The sequence below is a fragment of the Pleurodeles waltl genome, chromosome 7 (genome assembly GCF_031143425.1).
Source record: "Pleurodeles waltl isolate 20211129_DDA chromosome 7, aPleWal1.hap1.20221129, whole genome shotgun sequence".
Lineage (NCBI taxonomy): Eukaryota > Metazoa > Chordata > Amphibia > Caudata > Salamandridae > Pleurodeles > Pleurodeles waltl.
In genome coordinates this window covers 750,229,456-750,255,425 of record NC_090446.1, presented here as the reverse complement: position 1 = coordinate 750,255,425, position 25,970 = coordinate 750,229,456, and the positions used below count along the sequence as shown (strand labels likewise).

Here is a 25,970-nt window from a genome sequence, read left to right as displayed (position 1 = left end):
TACGTTTTACTTTGTTCAGTCAATATAAATAAGAGATTAACATCCAATGTAAGAATGTCAGATGTGTTGCTCTGTACCAGTATTTACCAAAATAATTTAAATACCATTATTTCGCTACTCATCCAATGCAGGGTGTCTTAGCACTTTACATCACAAGTATCAACTGACAATAAATCATGTGTGTAAACTGATGTGTTAAATAGGACAGTGAGGGCTACAAGGTGTAGGAGCCACATGTTGTTCATAGCTCACTGTGCTATGTTAGAAGGATTGCAATGTATGAACTGCAAGTAGCAAAATTATCTGTTAAAAGCAGTAACAACTTAACCATTTACATAAAATAGCAATCTGTCATTTGTGAGTTACACGCGCTTTGTCAGTATCACACATCAACGCTCCATGTATTTTTGATTCAGAACTGATACTTGACAAAACACAGATCTCTCCAGCAAATAAGTTAACATCCAGTGTTATCTTACTATTATCATTACCTGATATTTATTTGGCACACAATGATCGCTGCAGCAGGTGCCTTAACCCTTTAAGATATTTTAAAATGCACTTTGCAACCAGTTAAGCAGAACAGATTTACTGTCACATTTCCCCTTGTTGCCAATTTCTTTGTGGCAGAGTTTTTAAAAATAAATGCATAAGTTGAGGCCCAGATTTTGTATCAGGGTTGCTTCACTTTTTTGGAACAACCCCGATGCAAAATCTCATTTATTGAATATTATAATGAACTCAAATGTACCGATGATAGACGTGCTAAATTTACGTTTGAGATGTTAAGATCTGATGCCATTTTTAAGTCGCACATAGATGGCACTTGCTCAGTCTCGAGACGTGTAGTTTCTACACTGTGGGCTTACAGCCTGCCTCTTGCTTGTTTGTTAATGTATGCTTTAAAAAATACTTCCTCACAGGTGGTTAATCTTTGTTTTTTTGTTCAAACGTACGGAGCAGCGCTCCAGTACTTGGCACCTTCCACTTAGCCTGTCTTATTTTCTACCTCAGGGACTCTTTTTTTAATGGGGAAACTGCATTTCAGTGGAGTGTACATGTTTAGACTAGCTCTCACCAGGCTCTTTCTCCCACCCCTCCCCAATCAGTCCGTGCCAGTTTCTTCTCTTATCCCACCCTGCTCATTGATGTTGCCGACTAGCTTGTTAGCAGCGTTCTGTATCGCCGCTTTTAATCACCGCTTTCAAAACCCAGCTTTAGCCACACTCTGCACAGGCTCCTGGGACTTTGCTCGAGGCTCTCCCGTCTGCACCTTGTCAGCTGCAGTGGCCATACAGGTACCAAACCCGGAGCCTGACATCCAGTAGTACTTATTGGCATTCCACATCTGGGCTATGCCATCTTGTTTAGTTAGTAATCGAGCATCCACAGCGCTACATTGAATCGTAGTCCGTTGGACTTTGGAAGTAGCCCTGCTCTTCGCCTGTGTTGCTTTTATATCCATCCCCTTACCAAACCCCATGCTGCTTTCACATCCACCCCTCAACCCCTTCCCTGTGTTGCCTCTGCGCTCACCCCTCAATGGTCCCCCTTTTTAGGTCGAGCGCGCAAGCGCTCTGGCCTGTTGTAATCTATCTGTGGGCTTTTAACCACACCGCACACCCATCACTATCGCCCGTTCATGGGCTTGCCTTTCAAAAATTATTTACCATCATTGGTAAATGCTTTACGCTTGTCCCTCTTTGGGGCAGTTTTGTAACCACCTTGGCCATCTACACTGTTACATGAATAATTGCACGATTGCTGCTGCGTTTGACTAGGAGCAAACTGTTTTTTCCCCTTTTGTGTCTCACCTTCACGTTCAAGGCAGCGTGGCGCTTTGAACCGGCTTGCTTAAGTCAACTGTTTTACTTTTCATTTTAAGTTAAGTGGCAAGCAGAGTCCAGTTAGGAATTTACAGCATTAATAGCTCTAACGCAAGCAAATGCAAGACCCATTGCTTGTTTTTTTTATTCTCCGACTGAAGTCTAGTCTCACAGCCACCGTGGAAACGGTTCTACTCTGGTCCGAACAAGCTCTGTGCATGCCTCATGGGGCTTTGCTCCAGGCTCTTCCATCTACAATCACTGCATTCAAAACCCCCAGTTTACCATGCTCCGCACAGGCCTCCAGGGACTTTGCTCAAGGCACTCCCGTCGGCCTCACCCAGTCCGCAGCTTGTCGGCTGCAGTAGCCATCCCGGTGCCAAACCCAGAGCCTGACATCCAGTACAACTTCTTGGCGTTCCACATCTGGGTTATGCCATCTTGTTTAGTACGTAATGGGGCTAATAGGACTTTGGAGGCAGACCCGCTCCTCCCCCATGTTGCTTTCGTATCCATCCCTCTCACCCAACTCCATGTTGCTTACACATTTAACCTTCAGCCCGTGTGTTACCTCTGCACTCACAGCCCAACCCCACCCCCTTGTTGTTTTCTCTGATCAGAGTCCAGCCTCTTGCCCGCAACAGACACAGTCCTACTCTGGTCAAAACATGCTCTGTGCAGAACTTGTGGGACTTTGCTCCAGGCTCCCCCGTCTGACTCACCCAGTCCGCAGCTTATCACACCGCTGTTGGAACAAGGAACGCTGCTGCTCCTCATGTCTCATATCACCCCCACCACTATAAGGCTCCACAAAAGGCAATTGTCAAAGCTAATAGGTCCCCAAGGCAAGGTCTTTTAGCTATGCCAATGCTTGTTTGTGATGCACACCCTGGGTTGTGATGCCACGTGGGGTCACACAATGTCATGTCATGCACATGTGGCTGGCATATTGCTTAACTTGGCTAGACACCCCACTTTTTTTTTTTTTAAAGAACCTATGCACTAATTTCGACAGAATATTTTGACATTGCCTCATTATGTTTCAACCTTACATTCATGAGAAACCAAACACCTCGAATAGGGTCTAGATATCAGCCATTAAATCACATCACGCTCCTTGCTGTACTTGCATGTTGCCCGCCTAGATCAGTCATGAGCTTTTCTCGTTTGCCAGCCATCTCAATGGCCCCTAAAGCAATTCATCTATAGTTTTTAGTTAAAGAACAGGTCGCTCTCGGCCTGGGAGATCAATTAAAGAGACATACACGTGACAGATGATTTTCATGAGACAGAATAGCTCTGAATGTTCAAATGGGACGAGTGCTCAGTAAACATAGACCTCCAACCATTCCCAACTCCCCCAAAAAAAGAATACGAGTGCGCACAGCCCGAATATGTAAAGGGCCCCGGTAGAAACAGTAACGTAAATCATACATTTAAAAAAAAGGCTGGTGGGCGGAGGAAGATCAGACGGTGAAAGCAGACTCCGCACATTCGACACTCAATCCGAAAGGCGATTTGGACACAGAAAGGCCACGAACAGATTAAGGCCGCTTCGACGGAGGGAAGATAAACAGAAGGCTCGCCGCTCGCCTGAGAACGTCGACTGCGTCAAAAAGAACTACTATCACTGAAGGATAGATCGGACGCTACCTGGGGTGAGCGAACATCGCCGGTGATCAGACGTGATTGAACCACTCAACGGCCAATCAGTGCCTTGTCTACGTAACGTCTGTGATGTAAACTTCCCTAGGCCACCCAATCAGAACCTCCCCCAAGCCAGCGGCGAGACGGCGGGGAAGATACGTCAACTGTTGACCTGCGCCCCCACCAACAGCCTGTTTAATACTTGGGAGTTGACGAGAAACGCCGGGAGAAAAGTAAAGTAACTCAATGTAATTTTACAAATATTCAGGAAAGGCTTCGCGACTATATACGCAATGTTCTGCCCCCGTATGTTTCATACAAACCCTCTCCTTTACGATAATCTAGTTCAGTTACTGGATTCGAGGGCTTGTGGGGGTACTTATTCTTGCGCCAATCAAAGTAATTATGCTCCTGCCATTTTGCTGCCAGCTCGTTGTTCTAGTTTTTTTGGTTTTGTGGTTGTTTCTCGAATTGGATATTAATCAGCAGCACCACGCTTTCTGCATCCCATAGCTGCCTTTATAGTAAAAACGGATGTGCTTTATGCAGGGACACTGAGCAAATGACTATTCTGTAGCAGGACGAACTATTGATCCAGCGAAAATGAAAACAAAACATTTCTTAAAGAGCTAACTATATTGTTGATCAGTAAACTTTTTTGCTCTTTGTTATTCTTTTTTGTATGATGGTAAAATTGATTTAAATGAAAGCTACGAGGATTTGAGGTGCAAGCTAGTATTTTGTGTTGCATGCGCTATTTTGAACCTTCAAAGATTATTTCCAAAAATGTGCTCAGTAATAACATTTCTTGTTTTAAAATACTATCTCGCAAATAACTTTCATAACATTGATGTCTGTTTATCAAAATATGATATATAAAAGTAGTTAAAATTAAAACTGCCTTTGCATGAACTGCCTGCTTGATTTTTCTCGCTATATTATTCATAGACGTGCCAAAGGGTGCATTGATTTTAATAGTTCTTAGTACATTAGTGGCAGTTTAATTTTGTTGAGAAGGATTCTGTCCTTCTTGGTTTGAGAACCTCTCAATTGACATTGCTAACTTACGTTATTTCCTATTTTTTTGCAGGAGAACATTTTGATGTATTTGAAATATTTTGCTCTGTCTCTTGCAGACAAAAAGTGTTTAATGAAGATTACGTGGCACATTTTCAGTTAATTGGAGTGTCTTGGAAAGTACTGATTCCTCATTGTTTAACAGCTGCAAAAGCTTTCTCTGGAACTTCTGTTTTAATTGTTAGGAAGGTTTTGTGGAAATCTGTATCTAATGACGTCAATGGCAAGCTTGTTTTCTTTTACTAGTCCAGCTGTCAAACGTTTGCTGGGATGGAAGCAAGGTGATGAAGAGGAGAAATGGGCAGAAAGGGCAGTTGATGCTTTAGTTAAAAAGTTGAAAAAAAAGAAGGGTGCCATGGAAGATTTGGAGAAGGCTTTGAGCTGTCCTGGCCAGCCAAGCAAATGTGTTACAATTCCTCGTTCCTTAGATGGTCGACTTCAAGTGTCTCACAGAAAAGGCTTACCACATGTTATTTATTGCCGTGTTTGGCGTTGGCCGGATTTACAAAGTCATCACGAACTTAAACCGTTGGAGTTTTGTGAATATCCCTTTGGATCAAAGCAGAAGGAAGTGTGTATTAATCCATACCATTACAAAAGGGTGGAGAGTCCAGGTTTGTTTATAACGTAGACACATTTTATGCTTCATAATTTTTATGTGGTTTGCTCTGTACAGAACTCATCATTCAGTATTTAACTTTATTGTCCAGTTGTTGGGTTACTTAATGCGTAGTTTGCATAAGATCAAATGGCACTTCAAAATGTACCAATATGCTATTTATATGTTTCCACTAATTTATCACAGGCATATTTTACATTTGTATTCTGTTCACACTTTTGTGGAATAACTCATTCCGTGTAAGAAGTTTACCTAAAAAATGGCACAGGAGTTCAAGAGACTAATGTAAGCAGTAGGTGTAATTGTTTTTCTTTTTATCCTATCTCATTGAGTCCTCATCTAGAACCTTCCGATTGTCATGGCCATGTTCAAATAGAATTTCACATTTCATTTTCTTCTAGAATCATGTGACCTCATTGTCTTCTGACCTACATCCTATTCCCACTGAAAGGCGTACACATTGAATAGCCCACCCAGTTCAGTGTTGTTTTTCTGGAGATTACCTGCAAATTCATTTTCTTTCTCTGCCCACTCCACTTCTTGAAAAGTGTTGTATATCACCTTGTAGTTTTTACATTTTCCACCAAGCGACCCATTGAGATTGGCAACATTAGATAATTCTTGACTGCCAGGCTAGACCTCAGAAACACAATTTTTCTTCAAATTTTGAAAACGATGTTCGTTTTACCCCTTCTACATTTTAACTGTAAAAGAAAAACAACGTAAAACTACAGAACCAAGAGAAACACAGGTCTGCTCTTTAAAAGTGTTTAAACGGTTAGGAATGCCTACTTGAGTTCTGCACAATTGTACTTTTTTCTGTTATATTACTATGTAAAACGTACATTTTGGGGAGGGAGAGAAGGGTAGATTACTCATCTGAGGAGGATAACTTTGCCGGAAAATCAGTGCTACAGTTACGTAACACTTATATTTAGACACCATCTTCAGATTTCTGACCTTAGAGTAGAAATATAACAGGAACTGGCATCCAGTTCTGTGCTGTTTAAGCATCTCGTCCATGGCCTAGTCACATTTAAACCAAATAAATAGCAAAGCCTGTTATTGACCTAATTGCATAATGGTTGTGGTCATTACCCATCCTTTGTGTCCATGATTTTAAAAAAAAAAGTGAAAGAAATAATTTGAATTGTATTTCTCCTTCGAAGAATTAAATATAATTGGGAGAAATTGAATACATATACAAGCATTGGCAAAGTCATTACGTCTGACTGTAATGTTGTAACTTGCATACACAAATGCAGATTTGCATTCCTGTGCTAGTATGCATTTGCTATAGCCACATCTTGCAAAGTGCTTTTTAGATTTTTCATTTCACATAGAAACAAAAGCACAGCTATATCGAAGGCCCCTTTCCTGTAAATGAAGGTTGGATGGCTAGTGAAAATTCATAACATTTCTCCTTTTAGTTATATGGCATAAAAAGACATGCAAGAATACATTTTCATGCATTTCCTGAATGGAAATTAACTTGCACATTGCTGTTTTTTTGTTTTTGAGGCCTGTTGCATGGTTGAAAATCAGTTGTAACCTAGGGCAGAACGAGTAGTGGGATAATTTAGAATATTCGAGATGCTGGCTTTTTGGTCATTTTTCCCCCCACATTTCTTCCAGAGTGTATTGATACGTTGTAGTCTTCCTGAATAGATTTTTAGGTTTGGCGTTAGCCATTACTTTTAGATTTTACTAAAATAATATGTATATTATTCTTATTGATTGGGGGTTTCATCTTGCCCTCTTTATCCATTAGTATGGTGTAGTGCAGTTAACATTTTTCTTCTGCTCTTAAAGCATACACCATGGATCAGTATATTATCCGACTTCAGCCACTGACTGAATTAACTGTGAGTGACGGCATTCTGCCCTTTAAAAAGGTGCACAAGCTAAATAGTTCTCTTAAGCTCCAGGGACTACAATGGCAAAGTGTGATACGAGTCAAAAATATTTTTGCTTTTAGTCACTTTGTTTTCAGGTTGTGATTGTGTATATATATAGCACTTACTGTCCCTGACGAGGTATGAAAGCATTTTTCGGTGAGTGGCACGCTACTCCGGAACCTAAAAGGATTAGTGATGGATTAGTGTGGGGAAATAAAACCACAATATTAGTATAGGGAGGTATGCGTTAATTTGACCAGGAGACATGTGGGACTGTTAGTTGCTTTGAATAGAATAATGGAGGGATAGGGGAGGGACGAATCCAGAAGTGTTAATTGGAAGATCAAAGTAGTAAGATGAGTTTTCGGATGAGGAAAGGAGAGATGGAGGAGGGAAGAGTCTGTACAAAGGCATTAGGGAGATCATAGTAGTAAAATGGGGTTTGGAATGTGTCAAAAGAGAGATAAATGAGGAAGAATCTAGCAGGGTTGTGTGGGAGCTCATAGTAGTAAATTGAGGTTTGGGCTGAGCCAGGAGGGGTGGAGGAGGGAAAAGTCTAGGAAGGGTTACTTTGGAGATCATAGTAGTAGAATGGGCTTGTGATGTGTTAGAGTGGAGATATAGGATAAACAGAGATATAGGGTGATGGTGAGACAGAGTAGAGCTTTCAAGAGAGTATTTTTTTCTTTTTTGTTCTCTTGTACAGTAGAACTAAAGAAATAAATATATAGATAAATGATTACGTAGTAAGGGAATATATGTTTAGGGAATGTAATATATTGAGATATAAAGTTGTACCATATATAAAAACTTTCAGAAGCTGCAGTATTTGAAGTTCATTTATTTGTGTGTTTTATAACGTTTTATCTTTCTTCAATATTTCAGTAGTGAAATGTGTGTTGATAGTTACGATAATATTTATCTATTGTGATAGTTAAAATAAGAACAGAGACTCGTAAGCATCTACGAGGCCTGCATGCTATGACCAGATCCATAAATTCACTTTGTGATATTTGTTTGAAGGAGTGCATAGGTGGGTTGGCTTACTCTTGGAGGGGATTTTTGGAAACAGGTTTGTTCTTGTGGTTCTCCTTTGTTTTAAATAGGAGTCCAATGTGTCTGCCTTGGTTGTGTAATGATTTCCCAGTTTGTCTGTGAATTCTCGAGTAACAAGATGAGTTCCTCCCATGTATTTAGGTTTTGAAATTCCTTGACAATTTTATAAAATCCTTTATTTGCAGATAGGGTATTTTGAATTCTGAGTAGTACCTTTTTTGATTTCTTTTTTTTCTCCAAATGTATTTATTAAACAGTTCAACATCTAGTCGCTTCAGTAAACAGTGAACAACAACATACATCAAGGAAATTGTATAATAGATGAATACATTGAACATTTCCCTCCAAAAATCCCATGTTCCCACCCCTAAGCTTCCAACAAGGTTCCAGCTTTTGGTATCACATCTACGGGATCTAAGTGTATTAATCTAGCATCATATTGTTTATGTTGAACAGACAGATAACAACACCCAGGTTAGACCCTATATGCCATTGCAGGCTGTGGGTTTTTTCAAGTTCAGTGTCAACGGACTGAGGTGTTTTGAGGTGTCAGCCATCCCACTCAGGGTCCTAGTCATTTCTGACCAAGCCATTATTATATCTTGTGTTTTGTTATCCTTTCTGGCTCAACCTCCTCCTCCTCGGCTCCTGCCCATTCAACAATATCTGATTCCCAAGCAGCTCTCTGTGGTTCTCTGGGACTCACCCAGTGGATGGTGATGCACAGTTTTGTGACCACCCCCCACAAAACCCAACACTGTATACCTCCTAGTCAGTTCTTGGGGTGGGGGATGGTTCTCGGGAGGAGTCCCAATAAGCATTGCCCAGTCTCAGTCTGGACTACCCAGCCTGTCGCTGCTCTAAGTTGCAACATGATTTCCCCCCAAAAACAACTTATTTTTGGGCAGCGCCAGGAAACATGGATGTAGTCAGCGCTGCCCCCCATATTCCCCTCCCTCCGCATTTAGGACAGTGAGTGTCACGTGTGGGGTATATGCATGCATACGCTTGGGGTGTTAGATATACCATATGTAGAAAATTATATTGGACCAATTTAAATCCAGCACAGACTGCTACATCTTTAACTCCTTTATGTATCTTGGTCCATTCACTTGAAGTCAGTGTACGGTCCATGTGTGAGTGCTACTGATTCACCACTTTTAGTGGTGGTTGTGTTCTGTCGGTGCGTAGTGCCCTATATAGCTGGGTAATAAGTCGGCGCCTCCCTGCCAGCTCCAACAGTGTAACCAAAATCTGAGTCGGTACCGGTGCGTCTGGGACTATAGACCACAACTGTCAGGCTACAGTTGCAGTCTTTGCAAATTGCAGAAATTGTCCGTGCCCCACCCCAAAAATGTTCTTGAGCTTGTCGGAATGTAATAACTCTATCTTCGGGGTAAAGATCTGAGAGCATCATACAACCATCCTCCTGCCACCTGGAGACTGACATAATTTGTTTAATCTGAATAAAGGGTGTTATAATCCAGATGTCCAGATCTGGTGCATGCATACCCTCTTAAGAACTTTCCTGACTACTCTTTCCCACACACTATCCATTACCTGAATCAGTAGGGGGAGTGTTGGTAGTATAGCGTTTTCCCATCATCACATGTTTTCCCAGTTGGTAAAGCCTCATGAGTTCCCTCCAATAGGTTTCTTACCTTCCTAGGCGCCCATCGAGCCAATGCGCTGCGTGTTGCAAGTGGGTGGCTAAATAGTACAACTCAAAATCGGGGATTTCCAGACCACCCTTTTCCCATTCTCGTCCTAGAGTGGCTAGGCTTACCTTACAGCGTTGGCTGTCCCACAAAAGGTCGATTACTAAGCGGTCTACTTCTAAGACCGATGTCGGATTTTCAAGGAAACCCCCTTACATAACATATAAACTTAATTGTAACACCACCCCTTTCTGCAGTGCTCTCTTCCATATTAGGGAGAGACTTAGTGTATTCCAAACTGTATAAAGGTTTTAGTTTTCATATTACTGTGCCAGGGTAATAATTAAAGAAATCGTGCTCATTATTTGTGTTGTGTATGCCTAAATATTTAACTTTGCCCGAGTTCCACATGAAGCCTGCTAACATCTCGCCCCCTGATACCTGAGTGACCAAATCACCCACCGGGAACAGACTCGATTTCTTTATGTTGACTTTGAGTCCTGAGATTCTGAGAATTCCTGCATTACGTTTAAGAATATGGGAACCAAAATGTTAGGGCGCCTTATATATATCATAGCATCATCTGCATAAAGGGATACTGTATGCTCTGTGGTTCCCACCGTGATGCCCCAACCCTACAATATGTGTCTGTCTATAGGCTAAAGGTTCTAATGCAATCGCAAATATTATTGGAGACAGCGAGCATCCCTGTCTCGTGCCACGGTTGAGGACAAAGTCCTCCGACACGTAGTGTCCCGTCCGAACTCTCGCCCATGGATGGGCGTATAATAATTCAACCCTGTTGATATATGAGGATCGAGGTCCAGCTTTCTCAAGGGCCCTCCATAGATATTTCCAGTTTAAGGAATCAAAAGCTTGTTCTATGTTGAGAAAAGCTAGTGCATAGCTTCCCTCCTGTATCTGCTTGTCTTGGATCACGTGCATTAATCTACCATTCCTGGGTATTTCCCCAGGAATGAACCTGGATGTATCACCATGGATCAAGCAAGGCAGGTATGGCAGAAGTCTGGCTGCCAACACATGACTCAGGAGTTTAAAATGAACGTTTAACATTGATATGGGGTTATAAGACCCCGTTTCAAAGGGGTATCTTCCCGGCTTTGGAATTAAAGTAATTAAGGCCTCTTTCGTAATACCAGGGAGGACCTGTCTTTTATAACCCTCTGCATACCCTTCCACTAATTGGTCTAATAAAATAGTAGGAAAGTGTTTATAGACTTTGGGGGGTAATCCATCACCTTCTGGGGATTTGGCTGTTTTTAAAGTGTGAATGCTTCCACCAACTCTTGTTTATTTATGGGGGCCCCTAATATTTTTGGTCCTGAGTAAGAGATTGTGATCGGAGCATATTTAAATGGGTTCCCAGTTTTTCATTAGTACGGGGAAGGCCATGAAAATTCTGTTCGCCCACTCGTTATGGTGAGTCGTATTTTATGAGGTTGAGCTATTTTTTGGGACCTACTCACCCCTTCTGGTGAGTTGACAAAGAACAGGTGTTCTGTTCAGTATGAAAGTGTAGGAGCAATAAAGATGCCTTTAAATCTTGTGATCTTGTCACATTAGGTCTGTGTTCAGAGACAGAGGTTAAAAGTCATTTTGTCTTATAATTAATTTTCCTTCTGACCCCAGAGTTCCAGGATTTTGTAAGGTGAACTCTGACCTACTGTACAAAGTATTATTTAAATGTGTGTGTGCAGACATTTCAAAATATGTGAAAGCCCATTTGATGTACTTCTGTGTGATGAAAAAAGTATTTTAAGAGGATTGGTGGTTTGCAAATGATAAATATGTTTTCTGAAACCCAATTTTCATACATTATTGTTAAAACACTATATGGTATTATCAGTAAAGCTGCAAGTTAGTGGAATGGTTTTAGGACATTTCTTGGAACTGTACTGACTGTAAATGACAATGTGCTGCCACATCATGCTTCAGTAATACATTTATTAAAAGTGAGTGTTTATACGTAAACTGAGAAACACTCCTGCCCTGATAGCAATGTTTTTAGTAAACTAAGAGGCAAGTCATTAATTATATGTCTCCTATTTATGTGCTAGGTTCTTCTTATACATGGAGCAAACATTTAGTCTATTTAATCAAACAAAATAGTTTTTTTGTATAGCAGAAATGCTAAGCTCACTTATTTGAAGGTGCACTTGCATGTGAGAACAAAGAAAAAGGTGACTGTAAACTAAAATATGTGCTTAGGATAACACTTTGAGACCCATTTACAGATCAAGTGCATCACAGTTAGGGCGAGTAGATTATTTAATTACCAGACTTGCAGGTTTAGTAACATTTTAATAATTTTTCGAGGCCTGCCGGGTAATTGTGGTTGCGAATATATCTTGCGCATGTGCGCTGTGAAAACCCTGTGAATGGATTGTTGGGTAAAGTGTAACTTATTTTCATTATCTTGTATAGAAAGAATGGGCATGGGAGCAGTTTAAGATTTGATCAACCTGGCTAACACTCTACGTCCCATGTCCCCTTCATAGTACCAATGTTGTCTCACCTGTTTTCTACCATGTTTCTCCAGCTGATCCCAGAGCTCACATAGTTTGTGTCTGTCTATCCCAGGCTAGAACAAGTGATGGGTCATTAGCGAGTTGCCTTTCGAGCTTCGCCAGTTCTGTCTCTTGTTTGGAAAGGTCATGCTCTAGTATGCATCGCACCCCACCTGTGGTGGCCATGCATAACCCTCTAAAGACCACCTTCATGGTGTCCCATTCGGTGGCACAGACTTCAGTTGATCCCCATTTGAACTTGAAGTATTGCGTATTATGAGGAAGCTATGTTATCGTGAGATGCTGGATCAATAAGAAAATCTGCATCTAGCCACCAGAGTGGCGCCCTGGGTGGCTTTCGACGGAGAGAGTATGTGAAAAGGAGAGGAGAGTGATAGGAAATATATTGCGCTATGTAACGAACATGAGATGTCTTGGGTGCAGCCGAGGCTTGTATAAAAACTTAGTCGAGACAACTGTGTTTTGCAGTGACTGGAGTATAACAGGAGTATTTATGGGTGGTAGGATTTCGATGTTGTCACAAGCTGTGTATTGGAGTGCTGCTGAGGCGTGGGCTTTAAAGCCCTCCCGAGGAGGATATCTATGAATATTTCCATCAATCACATAGTTGACATCCACAGTAAGGACTCCTTCAGTATCAGGGGGCAATATGAGCTGCTCGGATTACTACCCCTAGGAATTCTTTATCATCGGTGTTAGGTGCATAGATATTGATAATACATAATGCATGGGCATCTAGTGTCCCTTCTAGGATAGTATTTCTGCCCTCAGGATCATTAACGATCCTGTATTGAAATGGGGATCCGGGGGCTATCCATATCACGGTCTCTCGGGCACATCCAGAATAAGATATGGCTGTTAGCTTTCCTCTCCATCGTCTCTGCAGTGCCTTAATACTACTACACCACAAGTGTATCTCTTATAGACATGCAATCACTACCCCCAACGCATTTTAATTAACCCTCTATTCCGTTTCTTTGGGTTTTCTAGGCCCCATATTCCATGTCATAAATTTATAATGTGATCCCCCTGTGGTCTGAGTCATATGGGGTAGTGTACTTGTCTGTATTGGTTCCAGTCAGTGGAACCCAGTAATACTGATTTTTGTATCTCTCATTTTGGAAGCTTCCCAAACCCAATCAAAGTAATCAATTGTCTACAAATTTCTCAGAACCCCCCCCCTCCCCAGGAAATGGCTGATGGTTCCTCCAGTCTCACAAGAATAACCGAAGATTGTTGTGTCGAGAGCAACCCTCCACGTCCTCCTCATTGTTTTCGAGTTGCATTGTGGTACGTTGGAGATTCTGTGTCATTGTTTGTAGCTCATGGACATTGTTTTTAAGGGTGACAAGTTCACCTTCTGTGTTTGTGACTCTGTTCACCACCTTCCATAGATCGAGGCATAGATGATTTATATCCATTGCCATCGAGTCCATTTTGTTTTCAAGTGCCACTCTGGTGCCATGGATTTCGGAGGTGGTTTGCCCTGTTGCACGGTTTCCCAGAGATGGTGGGGAACCGAGTCTCTTTTGCGGCTATATCTCAGCCCTGTACACTATATTACACAATTGTATTCACTTGTGTGCTTGTCCATTGTTAACAGTTGAGTAGGGACCCCCTATTTGGGATGTAGTGTAGTATGATTGCTGCTGTGGCACTTGTACGTGGGAGAGTGAGGCTCCAAGTCTGCTAGATCGAGGCGCAGGATCAGCCATGCTCCCAGGTCAGGGGCGGTCTGTGCGTGCATGCACCAGGAGGATGCCCGGAGATCTTTCTCCGCCTCTCGCCTCTGTGTCGGTCCTACCCTCGCTAAGGAGCCACACCTGGGAAGCAACCTTCAGGGAGCTTGTGTAGTGCAGCCCAATTCATCTCCCTCGGGTGCCGGAACTCCCATGCTCCGTATACCGCCATCTTGCCCCGTCATAGCCCACTAATGAAAACCCTGTACAACAGGACTCACAGACAGGCGAGGCATAGAAAATCCAGAACATGCTGCAGGGACCCACTGGGGTGGCATCTATGGGTTTTTTCGGGCTTAGATTGGTCTAGGTGGACAGGATTATAGCAGGATATTTTCTTCGGGGCAGAGCTCCAGCAAGCTGTGTCTAAGTGGTCAACTTGCTCGACCACTCCCCCTCACCTTTTTGATGTATTATTTTGTTAAGTTTGCATAGGTGAAGTTTGTCTCAAATGTTGTTTATTTTGAGCCAGGTTCCTTGCAGTCTTCTGATTTGTTGTTTTATCTTTTTTTTAGTTCTGTATTAACCAAGGTGCTTGTTTTCTTTTGTCCTGTTTAGTTTTTTTCCTGAGTGGTATTAGGATATCGAAAGCTTCCTGTAGCCACTCAGAGTTTTTGGAATGAATTTATTGTTCTAGATCTGTGTTGGCAATTAGTTGTGTTTCTAAGTATTCAAAATTGAGTTTGTTCCATGGTCTATAGGTGGATGTACGTAAGGTGGTCTTGGGTGTGTTGATATGTAGTGTTTTATGTTGTAAAGTTCCCAAATGGTGGTCTGACCAGGTGACTGGTGTGATGCTTTTAATGGTAATTTAGTTCTGGGTTTGCAAAAATGAAAAACAAATCTAGGATGTGTCCCGCGATGTGCGTGGGATGTAAGATCAATGTGACTAAGCCAGTGATGATAGTTTTTGGGTGGGACATATTGGGTTTGTCAAACCAAATGTTTAGGTCCCCAGGCATGCATAGGTTTGAGTATATTGTTATAAGGTTTGAAACTGTGTCTAGAAATGTGTCTGGGAATGTTTTATTGCTTGTTTGTGGGCTGTAAAGGAGGAGGAAAGTTGGTGTAGGGTTGCATCTGGTGATGAGGGTCTCAACTTTTTTTAGGGATGTTGTCTGTTTTGCTGAGATGTATTGCTTGTTTGAGTGTAACACCTCCTCTTTTGTTCATACAATTTTGTGTGATAGTTTGATAGCCTGGAGGAATGGCTTTGTGCAGCACTAGAGCCATGTTATCTACCGACCATAATCCAGTTATAAAGAGTAAGTCAGGTTGTGTGTCAGTGAGTAGGTCGTAGATGTGGTGCTTGTTTTTGGAGTTAACGAGCATTTATGAGTAGGCAGTTTGGAGATTGTGCTTTTGTGGTGGCGTAATTTTGTTTTGGAGACAAGTGAGCAGTGTATTTTGAACTTGTAGCAGGTATATCGTTAGTGCTGGTATTAACTGTATGAAGATCACAATAGTGTTGTTTTTCTATATTGTTTTCCGCGTTCAGCAGACTTAGAAGGCATTTTGTTTGGTGTTGGTGATGGAGATGGTGGTTGAGAGTGGCATGGTGAGCTGTACTCTTGTAGAGTAGCCTTGTTGTGTAATAGTCAAGGGGGTGCGAAATTGTGAAGAATGGCATATTGTTTATTTTGTTTGCATCTGTTTAGGGAAGACTGAGTATGGGGTAGGGGTGGTGGTGGTGGAGCATATGGGTCATATTCTAAGGCTCTAAATTGTGCTAAGGATGAGAGGCGGGTGAATGAATGTTTCTGTATTGGGGTCTTTGTAGTAGATGTTGGTGAAGATTGAGAATTTGGGATAAAAGTGGGTTCAGGATTTGTATTATTTGTGTAGTCATGAGGGTGGGAGTGGGTGTGATGGAAAGTGTTATGAAAAGTATGTGCGATTTTGATGTGCTGGTGTGTGTGTTTTGTTTTTATAGAGTAGCTAGATTGATGCAGTGTTTTTCTGTGAAGGATTTGCATATGAGTTACTGCTGGTGAGTGTTATTTGAGTAGTGCAGGGGGTGGTGATATGCTTTGGAGAAGACTATATGTGGTGTGTAAGAGGGGACGGACAACAGTTATAAGTGTTTTAGATTTGATCACTGGAAGAAGGAATATGTGTGGTGGAGTGTAATGTATGTTTGTGTGTTTTTGGTAAAAGGAGGAGGGTGTTGGTGGTTGGTATGATGGAAAGCTGAGTGTAGATTTCAGCATGATAAAAAGGGGTCTGTTAGGAGCAAGTACAGGATAGAACTGGTATTTTGTACGAACAGTGTGTCTCTGAATGTATTCAAGTTATGTATAATGTGGCTTTGTGTTTTGTGGATGTGTTAGTGGCATAGGGCAGAGTTGTGTTTTGTGTGAGAGTTAAGGTGTCAGTGTTGTAGTTGTGGTAGAATTGTGTTTAGGTGTGGTATGTTGGGTTTGGTGTGGATGTTGAGACACTGAACTCTGTATGAGGTTTGTTTGTGGTGCATGAGTAGAATGCCTTTGCTGATATTGTTTGGATGTTGTATGAGGTGGAGGGATTAAGATGGTTGCTTAAAATTGGGGAGCATTTCTGGCCTGAACAAGCCCAAACAGGCAACTGCCCATGTCTGCTCCACCCTTAGCCTTGATGCCCGGCCAGAGGCTACCTGAGACCTAGGCTTAAGTAGCCAACCGAGCCCTAGCCCTAACCAATCCAAATCCTAACCCTAAAGGCTAGAGCCAATGGGAGACATGGCCCTATTAACCAATCACAGCAAATCAAAGCCCTAATTACAAAAGGAACCTTAGCCCTACTAACCAATCAGAACCTTACCCTTGACAGCCAATTAGAACTGTAACTCTTATCCATTAGTCCAGTGGAAACCCTAGCCCTAGTAGCCAATCAGAACCCACATCCTTAAGCCAATCACAGCTCGGACCCTAAGATCCTAATCCAATGGCAGTACTAGCCCTAGCAACCAATCTCAGCACATGATGCAACAACCAATATAAACGTACACAACGGGCTAATGACCTTAAGCCCAGGCTGCTGTGTCACAGGGCAGGAAGGTGCTCCTCTATTTAGAATCTCCTTGGTTAGCGACAGGCACAATCCACACTTCCTAGCTACCAGATTCTACTTTTTCAGGTAAGGAAAGCCAGCCTTAAAACCACTGACATACAGCTTTTCGCACACTTAAAATAATCATAATTTCATGCCAAAAAACAAGTGCTGCATACACTTTCCAAGCGCAGTTTAAACCATAGAGCAGATTACGCAGCCTACTAAACACACTGGTTAGCCACGGATGTCTATTTAGCCTGTTTTAAACCTTGAAAAGAGGCACGGTATAAGGGGGAGTTTAATTGATTGATTGGTTGATGAGAGTGCAGTATCTCCCGCAACAATAACATTTTGCAAACACCATGACGAGAAGCATTGACCAAGCCATAAGGCTGATAATACATCCATTGCTGAAGCAAGCATATATTGTTAACGTTTTGTTTTCAAATTCCACAAGGGTGTGGCTGCCCCTTTCCACATTGAGGTCCAGCCTGAAGAATAGTGTTCTTCAACATGGAAACCTTCAACAAATTAATGAACACTGGATCCCAAACCCCCTTTACAAGAGAAACGGATAATGAAAAAAAACAGGTTAATGAAAGACAACGCTACACTACAGTCTTACACTGAGTTAGAATACACTGTGTCTTTAAGACTGCATGCTCGCCCAGGTCTTCCAGAGAGCACAGCTTAAGTCATTTAGTTTTTCGTTTCATGTTCCAGTGTGAAGATCCCTGACCACAGGGCTCTGCCCGAGTTACTTAGTATTTTTCTGTCACAGTTTCTTTCTATCAGCACCTCTCTACATCTTGAAATGTTGTTTTGTTTTTCCACTATTATACTTTATAACATTCTGATCTTTCCTGCTTTCTTCTTGTCATAATTGCCTTCAGTATTTATTAAATGCCATTTGTGTAGCATGAAGGTGTCTGGAAAAAGTCATCACGGTAATGGTATACTTTTTTGCTGCATCATCAGGCAGTAGATCAATACTTATAATCTTCCAGAAAATGTACAAGTGAGGAAAGTATCTGTAGGCAAGAGTGGAAAAGAACATTCCGGGAATCAAGAATTTTGGTGTTGTGGCCATACAGAAGAGAGATAAGCTTGAGGGAGTATATTCCTCTGCCCCAGCTTTGTTTTTGAGTAATATATAACCACAAGTACAGTTTCGAAAGAGGAACGAAGGTTCAGCAGTTGCACAACATTGAAAGATCTGGTACCCTACCCGCTATGTATGACAGACTGAAGGCAGGCGATGCCAAGGGTCAAAATTCATACTTGCTGGCGAAAATAAATATCAAAGTACATGACATCAACAATAATAGTCTCATTACACTTATTTTCCAGGCCTTCCATGTTGAGCAACATGTCTTCATACCTTTTCATGCTGAGATAAAAATCTTTACGCAAGTTCCTAACAGCTGTTCTGCTCCAAAGATAGTAGTTGGGAGAAGAGAGTAACAAAAACAAACTTCAACGTAACACAATCTTTGCATGATGAAAGCCACTCTGACACCTTTCTAGACACAGTAAAAGAAAAGCCTGTTGCTGCAAGGAATCCTGGAGAATAGTAGTTCAATGTAAATCCTAAGACGCCTTCCACATTACCACAGGCATATTTAAGCCCTCCGCTAGAAGTGCCTCAAAGTCCCATAAAGGAAAAATCCAATGGCTACTCATACTGAAAGATCAAGTTCACAGTCTCTTGTAGCATCAGAGGCTACATAGAGTATGTCCTTTGTCCACAATATCATTGGCAGTTCTGAGCAATAGTCTGCACAAACCAAAAATGTCTCAAGGGGCCGGCAGGCATTGTCACATGAGAGATTGACTTCTCAAAGGTTGTAGGGCCCATGCAAATTAAGTCACTTAAGATCTGCGACTGAATGAATGAAAAATCCCTACATAGTGCACTGTTACTCTAACAAGGTGCCCCGGTGCCCCAAAAGGCTGACAAATCAAAGGCCAAATAGAAGCTAATGAGAAGAAAATAAAAATTAGTATTGACTGCTTTACTGAAAGCAAGACGATTTGATAATTAATTTAAGAAAAATGGTATAGAATTATGTTGTTTATCAGCAAGAATTGTAAAGGAATGACTGCCACTGTGAGGTAATTAAAGCTGCACTAAAGATGCAATATGAAATAAGAAAAACTAGTCAGGTTTGTGGCGGGCTAAATGACAGTTAGCAAAAGTATGGTAGATGAGCAATTGGCAGCTTGAATCCAGTGAAGTTTAGAAAAGTGGGAAAGAATAAAGACGTGTGAGAGACCAATCTGGCTGCTGCATTTTAAACTGTTTGCACCTGCTGGAAGAGATAAGCAGGCTCGAGTGAGTTACAGTGACAGTGTGTGAGAAAATGGTTGCTTGGGCAAAGCTTTTGTGATGACTAGATTACAAGGAGGAATGATCTGGAGTAAAGGCCTTGGGTAGAAGAAATAGGAAAAAGAGACCTAGTTGATTTGCTCTGAAAAGAGTGATCAAATATTATACCAAGTTTCCTAGCAACCTTAACAGGAATAGCTGAGGAGCCTAGCTTCTTTGGGCTCCACGGTGGTAAATAAACCGTGGAGTTCCCCCAAAGATAAGGATGTTGTTGTGAAATATTAGAGCTGGGCACAGTCAGTCACATCTTTGCGTTGTCTCTCAAAGATCAGCTATGCTAAGGTTAGAAATGGTCAACTGTCATTTGAAATGGTAATATCAAACATTCTAATGTGAATAACTCGAGCCCAACACTATTGCATCACATTATAAAATAGGGAATGTTTTCGGCAAGTTTAAAAAAAAAAAAGACTAAAAATATAGATCGTCTCTAAGCCGAGGGGCAACATACCTCAAGTTGTGGGTCTAGTGTGAGATATTCTAAAATTTTAAACCATTTAAAACTCACATTTAAGTCATCTGGGTGATTAATAAATTTGATATTGAAGTTCTAATCCAGTCAATATGTCTTCTCCATTGTAAATCTTATTGTCTTGTCTGATGTAGATACATTGATGTTGCTGATGAGGTTCCGCGTCCAGCATTTGCACGGTTGGGATTAAGCTATCATCAGTAACTTTCTAGCCCGCTGTTCTTGGCATGTGATCTGCGAGGTGGCCTCCTGACCTAGTCATGTTACAGAACAATTGTCACTAGACCTCAGGAGTTCAATTATCAGCACTAACCCTCCACCCTTAGTCTGTATATCTGCATTCTTCAAACTGTCCTACAAGTTGGCAACATAGAGGCTGGGGTGTAAGAGTAAGTACAAGTGAGCTTTTGTATTGGGCTGTTATAGATGATGAGGAAAGCAACAGGTGTGTGTAAGAACCTGGGCATATTGGAGGACGCACTGGCAGCAGGCTGGGCATAAATGGGTACTGCAATGCTAGTTTATCATTACTAATACTTTGTTTAGGAGTACGAGAATGAGTGGATGATGGGGAACCTGTAGATATAGAAGCCATTTTGAGGAGAACAAAAGTATGGATAGTTTTTAACAGTGCTTATTTATCACTAATTGACAATTGTTCTACATTGTGGCTTAAATATTGTTACTGCCCCTTTCCTCCCCTTTTACATCATTTACGCCGTAATTTGGAAAAACTTTTTGCTGCAAATGTGTATGTTTATCTGATTACTTTTTCTTTCTTTCAGTTTTACCACCTGTGTTAGTTCCCAGACACGGTGAACTTAACACACAGCACAGTCTTCTGGCTCAATTTAAGAATCTGACTCACAATGAGCCACTTATGCCTCACAATGCTACATTTCCAGATTCATTTCAACAGCCCAACAACACCCCTTTTCCACTTTCACCTAGCAGTCCCTACCCACCATCTCCAGATGAAAGTCAGTACCCGAGCTCCCCTGCTAGTTCTGGATCATGTAGTCCATTTCAGTTACCAGGTAAGAAAAAAACATGCTTCAGCTTAATTCTTGCTAACATGTTCCTAGTATGTGCTCTGCTGCATCACTTGAATTATGCAGCGCTTCTGTTGTTTTTAAACGAGTTTTTGGCTGACCTATACAAGGCAGTGTAAATGTATAAATTCTAATTATTCATAACCCTTTCTAGATATGTCTCAGTGCCAATCTCATAGGTCCCAGTAAAGGGCTCCTAATGCTTGAGTGTAGTCCAGAATATCGAAGCAGGAATATCGAGTGCTTTTAATATTGTGACCAAGATATCAAAACCCTGAATATCAAGAAGGTAAGTGCACAGAGGGCAGTATAGATTTACTATTCTTAATTCCTCACCTGTGTACGTAGGATATATATGAATACAATAATATGGAGTTGGGTATAAAAGTCTTTTGAACACTTACCTGTCAGTATTGTGGGTTTCGTTATTCTGTTCATGACTTTGTGACAAGTCGATATTCCTAGTTCAGTATTTTGAAACGGCACCCTAATTCTTTTCTCACTTGCCTCGTATGACAGTAATGCTAGAGGAAGGTTTTGAGGATTGTGCAGAGAAGGATACCTCTGAAATGTAGGAAGCCGGACTGGCGTGTGGTGGACCCCTATGGTGTTTGAACCTTATGCCTGGTCCAAGCAACCCATTTTAGTTAGTGAAACAGTGTCTAGGAAGCCAGGGCTCTCTAGTGGTATCTGTGGTGAGCAGCCAAGACTTATCAAGGAGGAGTGTAAAGCACTTGCAATACCACAGGAGTCGCACAGTAGCTTATCTCAAATGAAAGGAACCACATTGAGTTGCAAAAATAGAAGTAATTTATTACAGTAACACTGAACTAGACTACTTATAGGCAGTCTCCCAACTGGAGGATAGTACACACTATATATACACCGTAAGTATTAGGAAGTAGCATAGATAAAAAGCCAGCATTGTCAAGGAATATCAGAAAATAGCTAGGGCCGGGGGTGGGGGGGCAAACCATATAGTGGAATGCAAAGTAAGGTCCCCCACCCAAGGATGTAGAAGGGAGGTGGGAGAACTCGGGACCCCAAGAGGTGAGTACCTATATGACTCCCAGTGACCAGTAGAGCAGAGGTAAGTTACCTGGTCTTGCCAAAGACTAAGGAGGGAACTTCGAAAAGTAACTTTGTAAGAACAGGACCAGTCCAGTGGAACCCAGCAGTGGATTCCGGTAGAAGAGGACCTGCAAAAAGAAGGGGATAGAGGCCAGTCGACGCAGGAGTGTCCAGCTGGGGCAGGAGCCACTATAACCTTTCTGTGGATGTTGATCTGGGTCGACGGTGGATGATAAAGGCCAGCTGTGGAGCTCAGGAGCTGAAGAGCAGTCCCTGAAGACGTGCAGCTGTCCCATGCTGATCGCCGGGCCGCAGTTGGGTCAGTGGTGAAGAGGACCAACAAGCCTTGGCAAATGCAAATCCAGGCAGAAGAGGACTAGCAAGTTCCTGGAGACTCGACCATTGGAGGGGAGTCTGGGCTGACCCTCCGCAGTCGGGAGATCCAGCAGAAGAAGTCGTAACCCCCATAGCCAACCCACTGGCAGCAGGCACAATAAGTTGCAGTGAGTCACCGTCAGCACACCTGGAGAGGAGTCGCTGGAGCAACAGAGGACAGACTGTCCTTGCAAGGATGAAGTGCTGGAGGCTGGGGGTACTTGGAGTCTGAAGATCCCTCGTAGTGGGAGTCAACAAGCCTTGGTTGCTGTAAGAGTCGCGGTGCAGAGGAATTCTGTCCTGCAAGGAGAGGCAAGGGCTCACCGTCTCCCAACTCGGACAGAAGGCAGAGAGGACCAAGAGGACACTCAGAACTGCCACCTGTGATGAAGGATCCATGCAGTTCCTGTGGAGAGCAGATCCCAGCAACCAGACATAGTTGCCTTAGGTTCCTGCAGATGTAGAGGAGTGACTCCTTCACTCTGAGGAAGATTCCTTCTTGCATCTTTGGTGCAGCTGAAGTCTTGCCGACCCCCAGAGGATGCACAGCCATGGAAATGTTGCAATTGCTGGAAGGTGCCGGACAGACAATGTTGCAAGGCAAGGTCATCTCTGGAGTTGAAGGCTTGTTTGATTCCTGTGAAGTCCAGCAGCTGTTCTGGTGGCCTGAAGCAGAAGAGGTCCATGCAGAGGATTTCTGGTGGAGTGTTGCATGCCAAGCCTGGCTACCCACCACAAGGGAGTCCCTAAATAGCCCTAACTGGGGGCTTGGTCACTCTGCAGGGTGATCACCTATCAGATGGGTTCACTGATGTCAGTTACCTGTCCTGACCAACCAGATGCTCCCAGGGGCTTCTGCATATCTTGTTCCCAAGATGGGCAGAATCAGGTGGTCCCCTAGAGGAGCTCTGGGCACCACCCGTGTGGTGTGATGGACAGGGGAGTAGTCACTCCTCTTTCCTTTGTGTAGTTTTTCCCCAGAGCAGGGACCAGGGGTCCCTGAACTGGTGCAAACAGATTATACACAGAGGGCACCAAATGTGCCCTTCAGAGCAAGCCAGTGTCGTGGGGAGGCTACCCTTCCCAACCTTGTAACACCTATTTCCAAGGGAGAGGGTGTTGCAACACCCCTCTCCCCCTCCTCACACAGGAACCTGCACCCTGCATTCTGGGTAGGAGAACCTACCATAGGGGTGACTTCCAGTGACCACTAGTGAAAGGGTGCATGCACCTTTTCACGTGGGATACAATAGCAGGCCTGTAGACACAGTTTGCATGGGGTCCCATGGGTTGCATAATACATGCTGCAGCCCATGCAGGACCCCTGGTGTACCAATGCCCTGGGTTCCTATGTACCATATACCAGGAACTTACAGGTGTACACCAGTATGCCAACTGTGTGGTGTAAAGGGTACCACAGCAGCCACATTTAGAGGAGAGAACATAATCACTGGGGTCCTGGTTAGCAGGATCCCAGTGAGAACAGTCTAAGCACACTGATAACAGGCAAAAAGTAGGGGTAACCATGTTGAAAAGAATGACTTTCCTACATGAAAGGTCACATTTTTAAGCATACTTATGGGCTATGCCTTAGTGAGTATTGACTTAAGGCTTAGTGAGGCACTCCTATTCCCTTTCCTTTTAAAGAATATGCCCTTTTTCCAAAGGAAGTTTGTCAAAGGGAAGTCAAAAGTTTTTTTTTTTATTCTCCTATCCCGGAAGTGACCTATTCAATTTTCTATAACCTGTGTTCATTCACCATTGTGTCAAAAGATAAAACCTATGATTCCCACTGCTTGCTATACGTCGGTATTACAACCTGCCATGATAATGAGACATTACTTCTGTGCTCTGCATGGAAAACATAGGGCATGTTTGGGTGAGGGTCTGACTAGAGATTTCATAGTTAAGAGGTGTGTGCACATTCTTTTGGGCTTGTCCTGCACAAAAGAAAGTTGTTATGCTATGCAAAGCTGCAAGTTTGACCTCACGTTCTGAAGTTGTATAATTTTTTATATATTTACACCTTCAAATTCTGCTAAAATATAGTACGTACTTGTCAATCTTTCTGTCTTGTAGCTGATACACCGCCTCCAGCCTACATGCCTCCAGAAGATCTAATTGGACAAGATGGTTCTCAATCTATGGACACCGACAGCTGTATGATCCGTTCAATTTTGCCAACTGTGTCTAGTAGAGGTAAGGAGATAATTCCAATTTGAGTAACTTGTACACGCTTCTCAAAAAATAGATTTTTACACAGGCAAATCTACACATGCACATTTGCTTGTGTTAAATTACAGTTCACAAATACTTTTTTAGAAGTACAATTTCCTGGTCCACTTCTGAAAATTTTCATGAATTCATGAAAGGCACTAATGAAAAGATATACACCATATACACATAACTTTCTTTTAGTGTGCCTTTTGCCAGTGTTTGTTACAGTCGTGAGTGCCTGGCAGCTCCCACAACAAAAAAGTGTTTCTTGGGCGATACGACTCAGATCTGTGCGCTAGAGGGTGTGGTATGGTGCAGTCCTTTTTCCATATCCTCTGGTAATGCCCCATAATTCAGCAGTACTGGAGGGGGGTGGTGCAAATTATGGCCCAAGTCACAGGTCTCACTGTACCACTGGAGGCGAGGTGGCATGTACTGCACATAACGGGAGATAAAGTGTGCCCCAGATATCAGAGGATCCGGTTTATGTTACCACTCAGGGTGGCTAACAGGAACATTGCAAAGGCGTGGTGTGCGAGCAGACACCCCCCGCCCCCAAGTATTCAAAATTGGGAGAATGATTTAGACTGGTGCTAGTGAGCAGAGCAGGTGATGTATCAAAGTCGGGCTGTCCTAGAAAATATAAGAAAGGTCACTGTTGGGGGGCATTTGTGGACTGGAAGTGTTTCTAATGCGGAACATGCTTGTTTCTGGATCAGAAATATAAATATGCATTCTATACTGTTGTTCGCTATTAATCACCATTGTAATGATATTGTACCTTTTCTTCGCAACATTTCCATTTATTCGTCAGATTGTACCAATTCTATGCACTGAGCAACTGTTAAATAAAAAGATTTTTTAAAACAAATCCAATAAAGTGTTACAAAAGCCATGTCAAAACAAGGCATGCACTGGCAAAACAAAAAGACTGACACCCAATGTCTGATCGGTTGGCTTTGCAAGTGCTTGTTTATTTTCATGTTTCCCATTATCTTGTTGAACATGCTTACACTGGTTTTCCATTATGAGTATTTTTTTAAATACTAGCATGCATCAACACATTTTACTAAATGATGCTTTAAAGAAATTGTACCTAAAATGTCACAGTTATTTAGCAAAACTTTTTTTCTGAATTTTTTATTTTGAAAGCAAAGAATTGTCAATCATGCTTACAAGCTTCTGCAAACATTTGCATCTTATCAGAGAGTATTCTGGGAGCATTATACAGAGCGTCATATTGTTAAATTTTTCAAACGTGTGTACACCTTTTTACTGGAAGCACTGTCAGTAGT

At 42.3% G+C, this 25,970-nt stretch overlaps 1 protein-coding gene across 3 annotated transcripts in view; it reads left to right on the top strand.

The window, feature by feature from the left end:
• Positions 1–3,288: 3,288 nt before the first annotated feature.
• Positions 3,289–25,970, top strand: part of SMAD5 (SMAD family member 5) — a 68,509-nt gene continuing 45,827 nt past the window's right edge. Inside the window, exons 1-4 of one of the 3 annotated variants that reach the window (XM_069199221.1) lie at positions 3,289–3,706; positions 4,564–5,164; positions 20,746–20,997; positions 24,538–24,657. In XM_069199221.1, the coding sequence (XP_069055322.1) occupies positions 4,762–5,164; positions 20,746–20,997; positions 24,538–24,657 (775 nt within the window). In that variant the 5' untranslated portion in view covers positions 3,289–3,706; positions 4,564–4,761. Of the gene's footprint in view, positions 3,722–4,563; positions 5,165–20,745; positions 20,998–24,537; positions 24,658–25,970 lie in introns of all 3 variants that reach the window. The other 2 variants (XM_069199224.1, XM_069199223.1) reach the window with 2 other exon arrangements.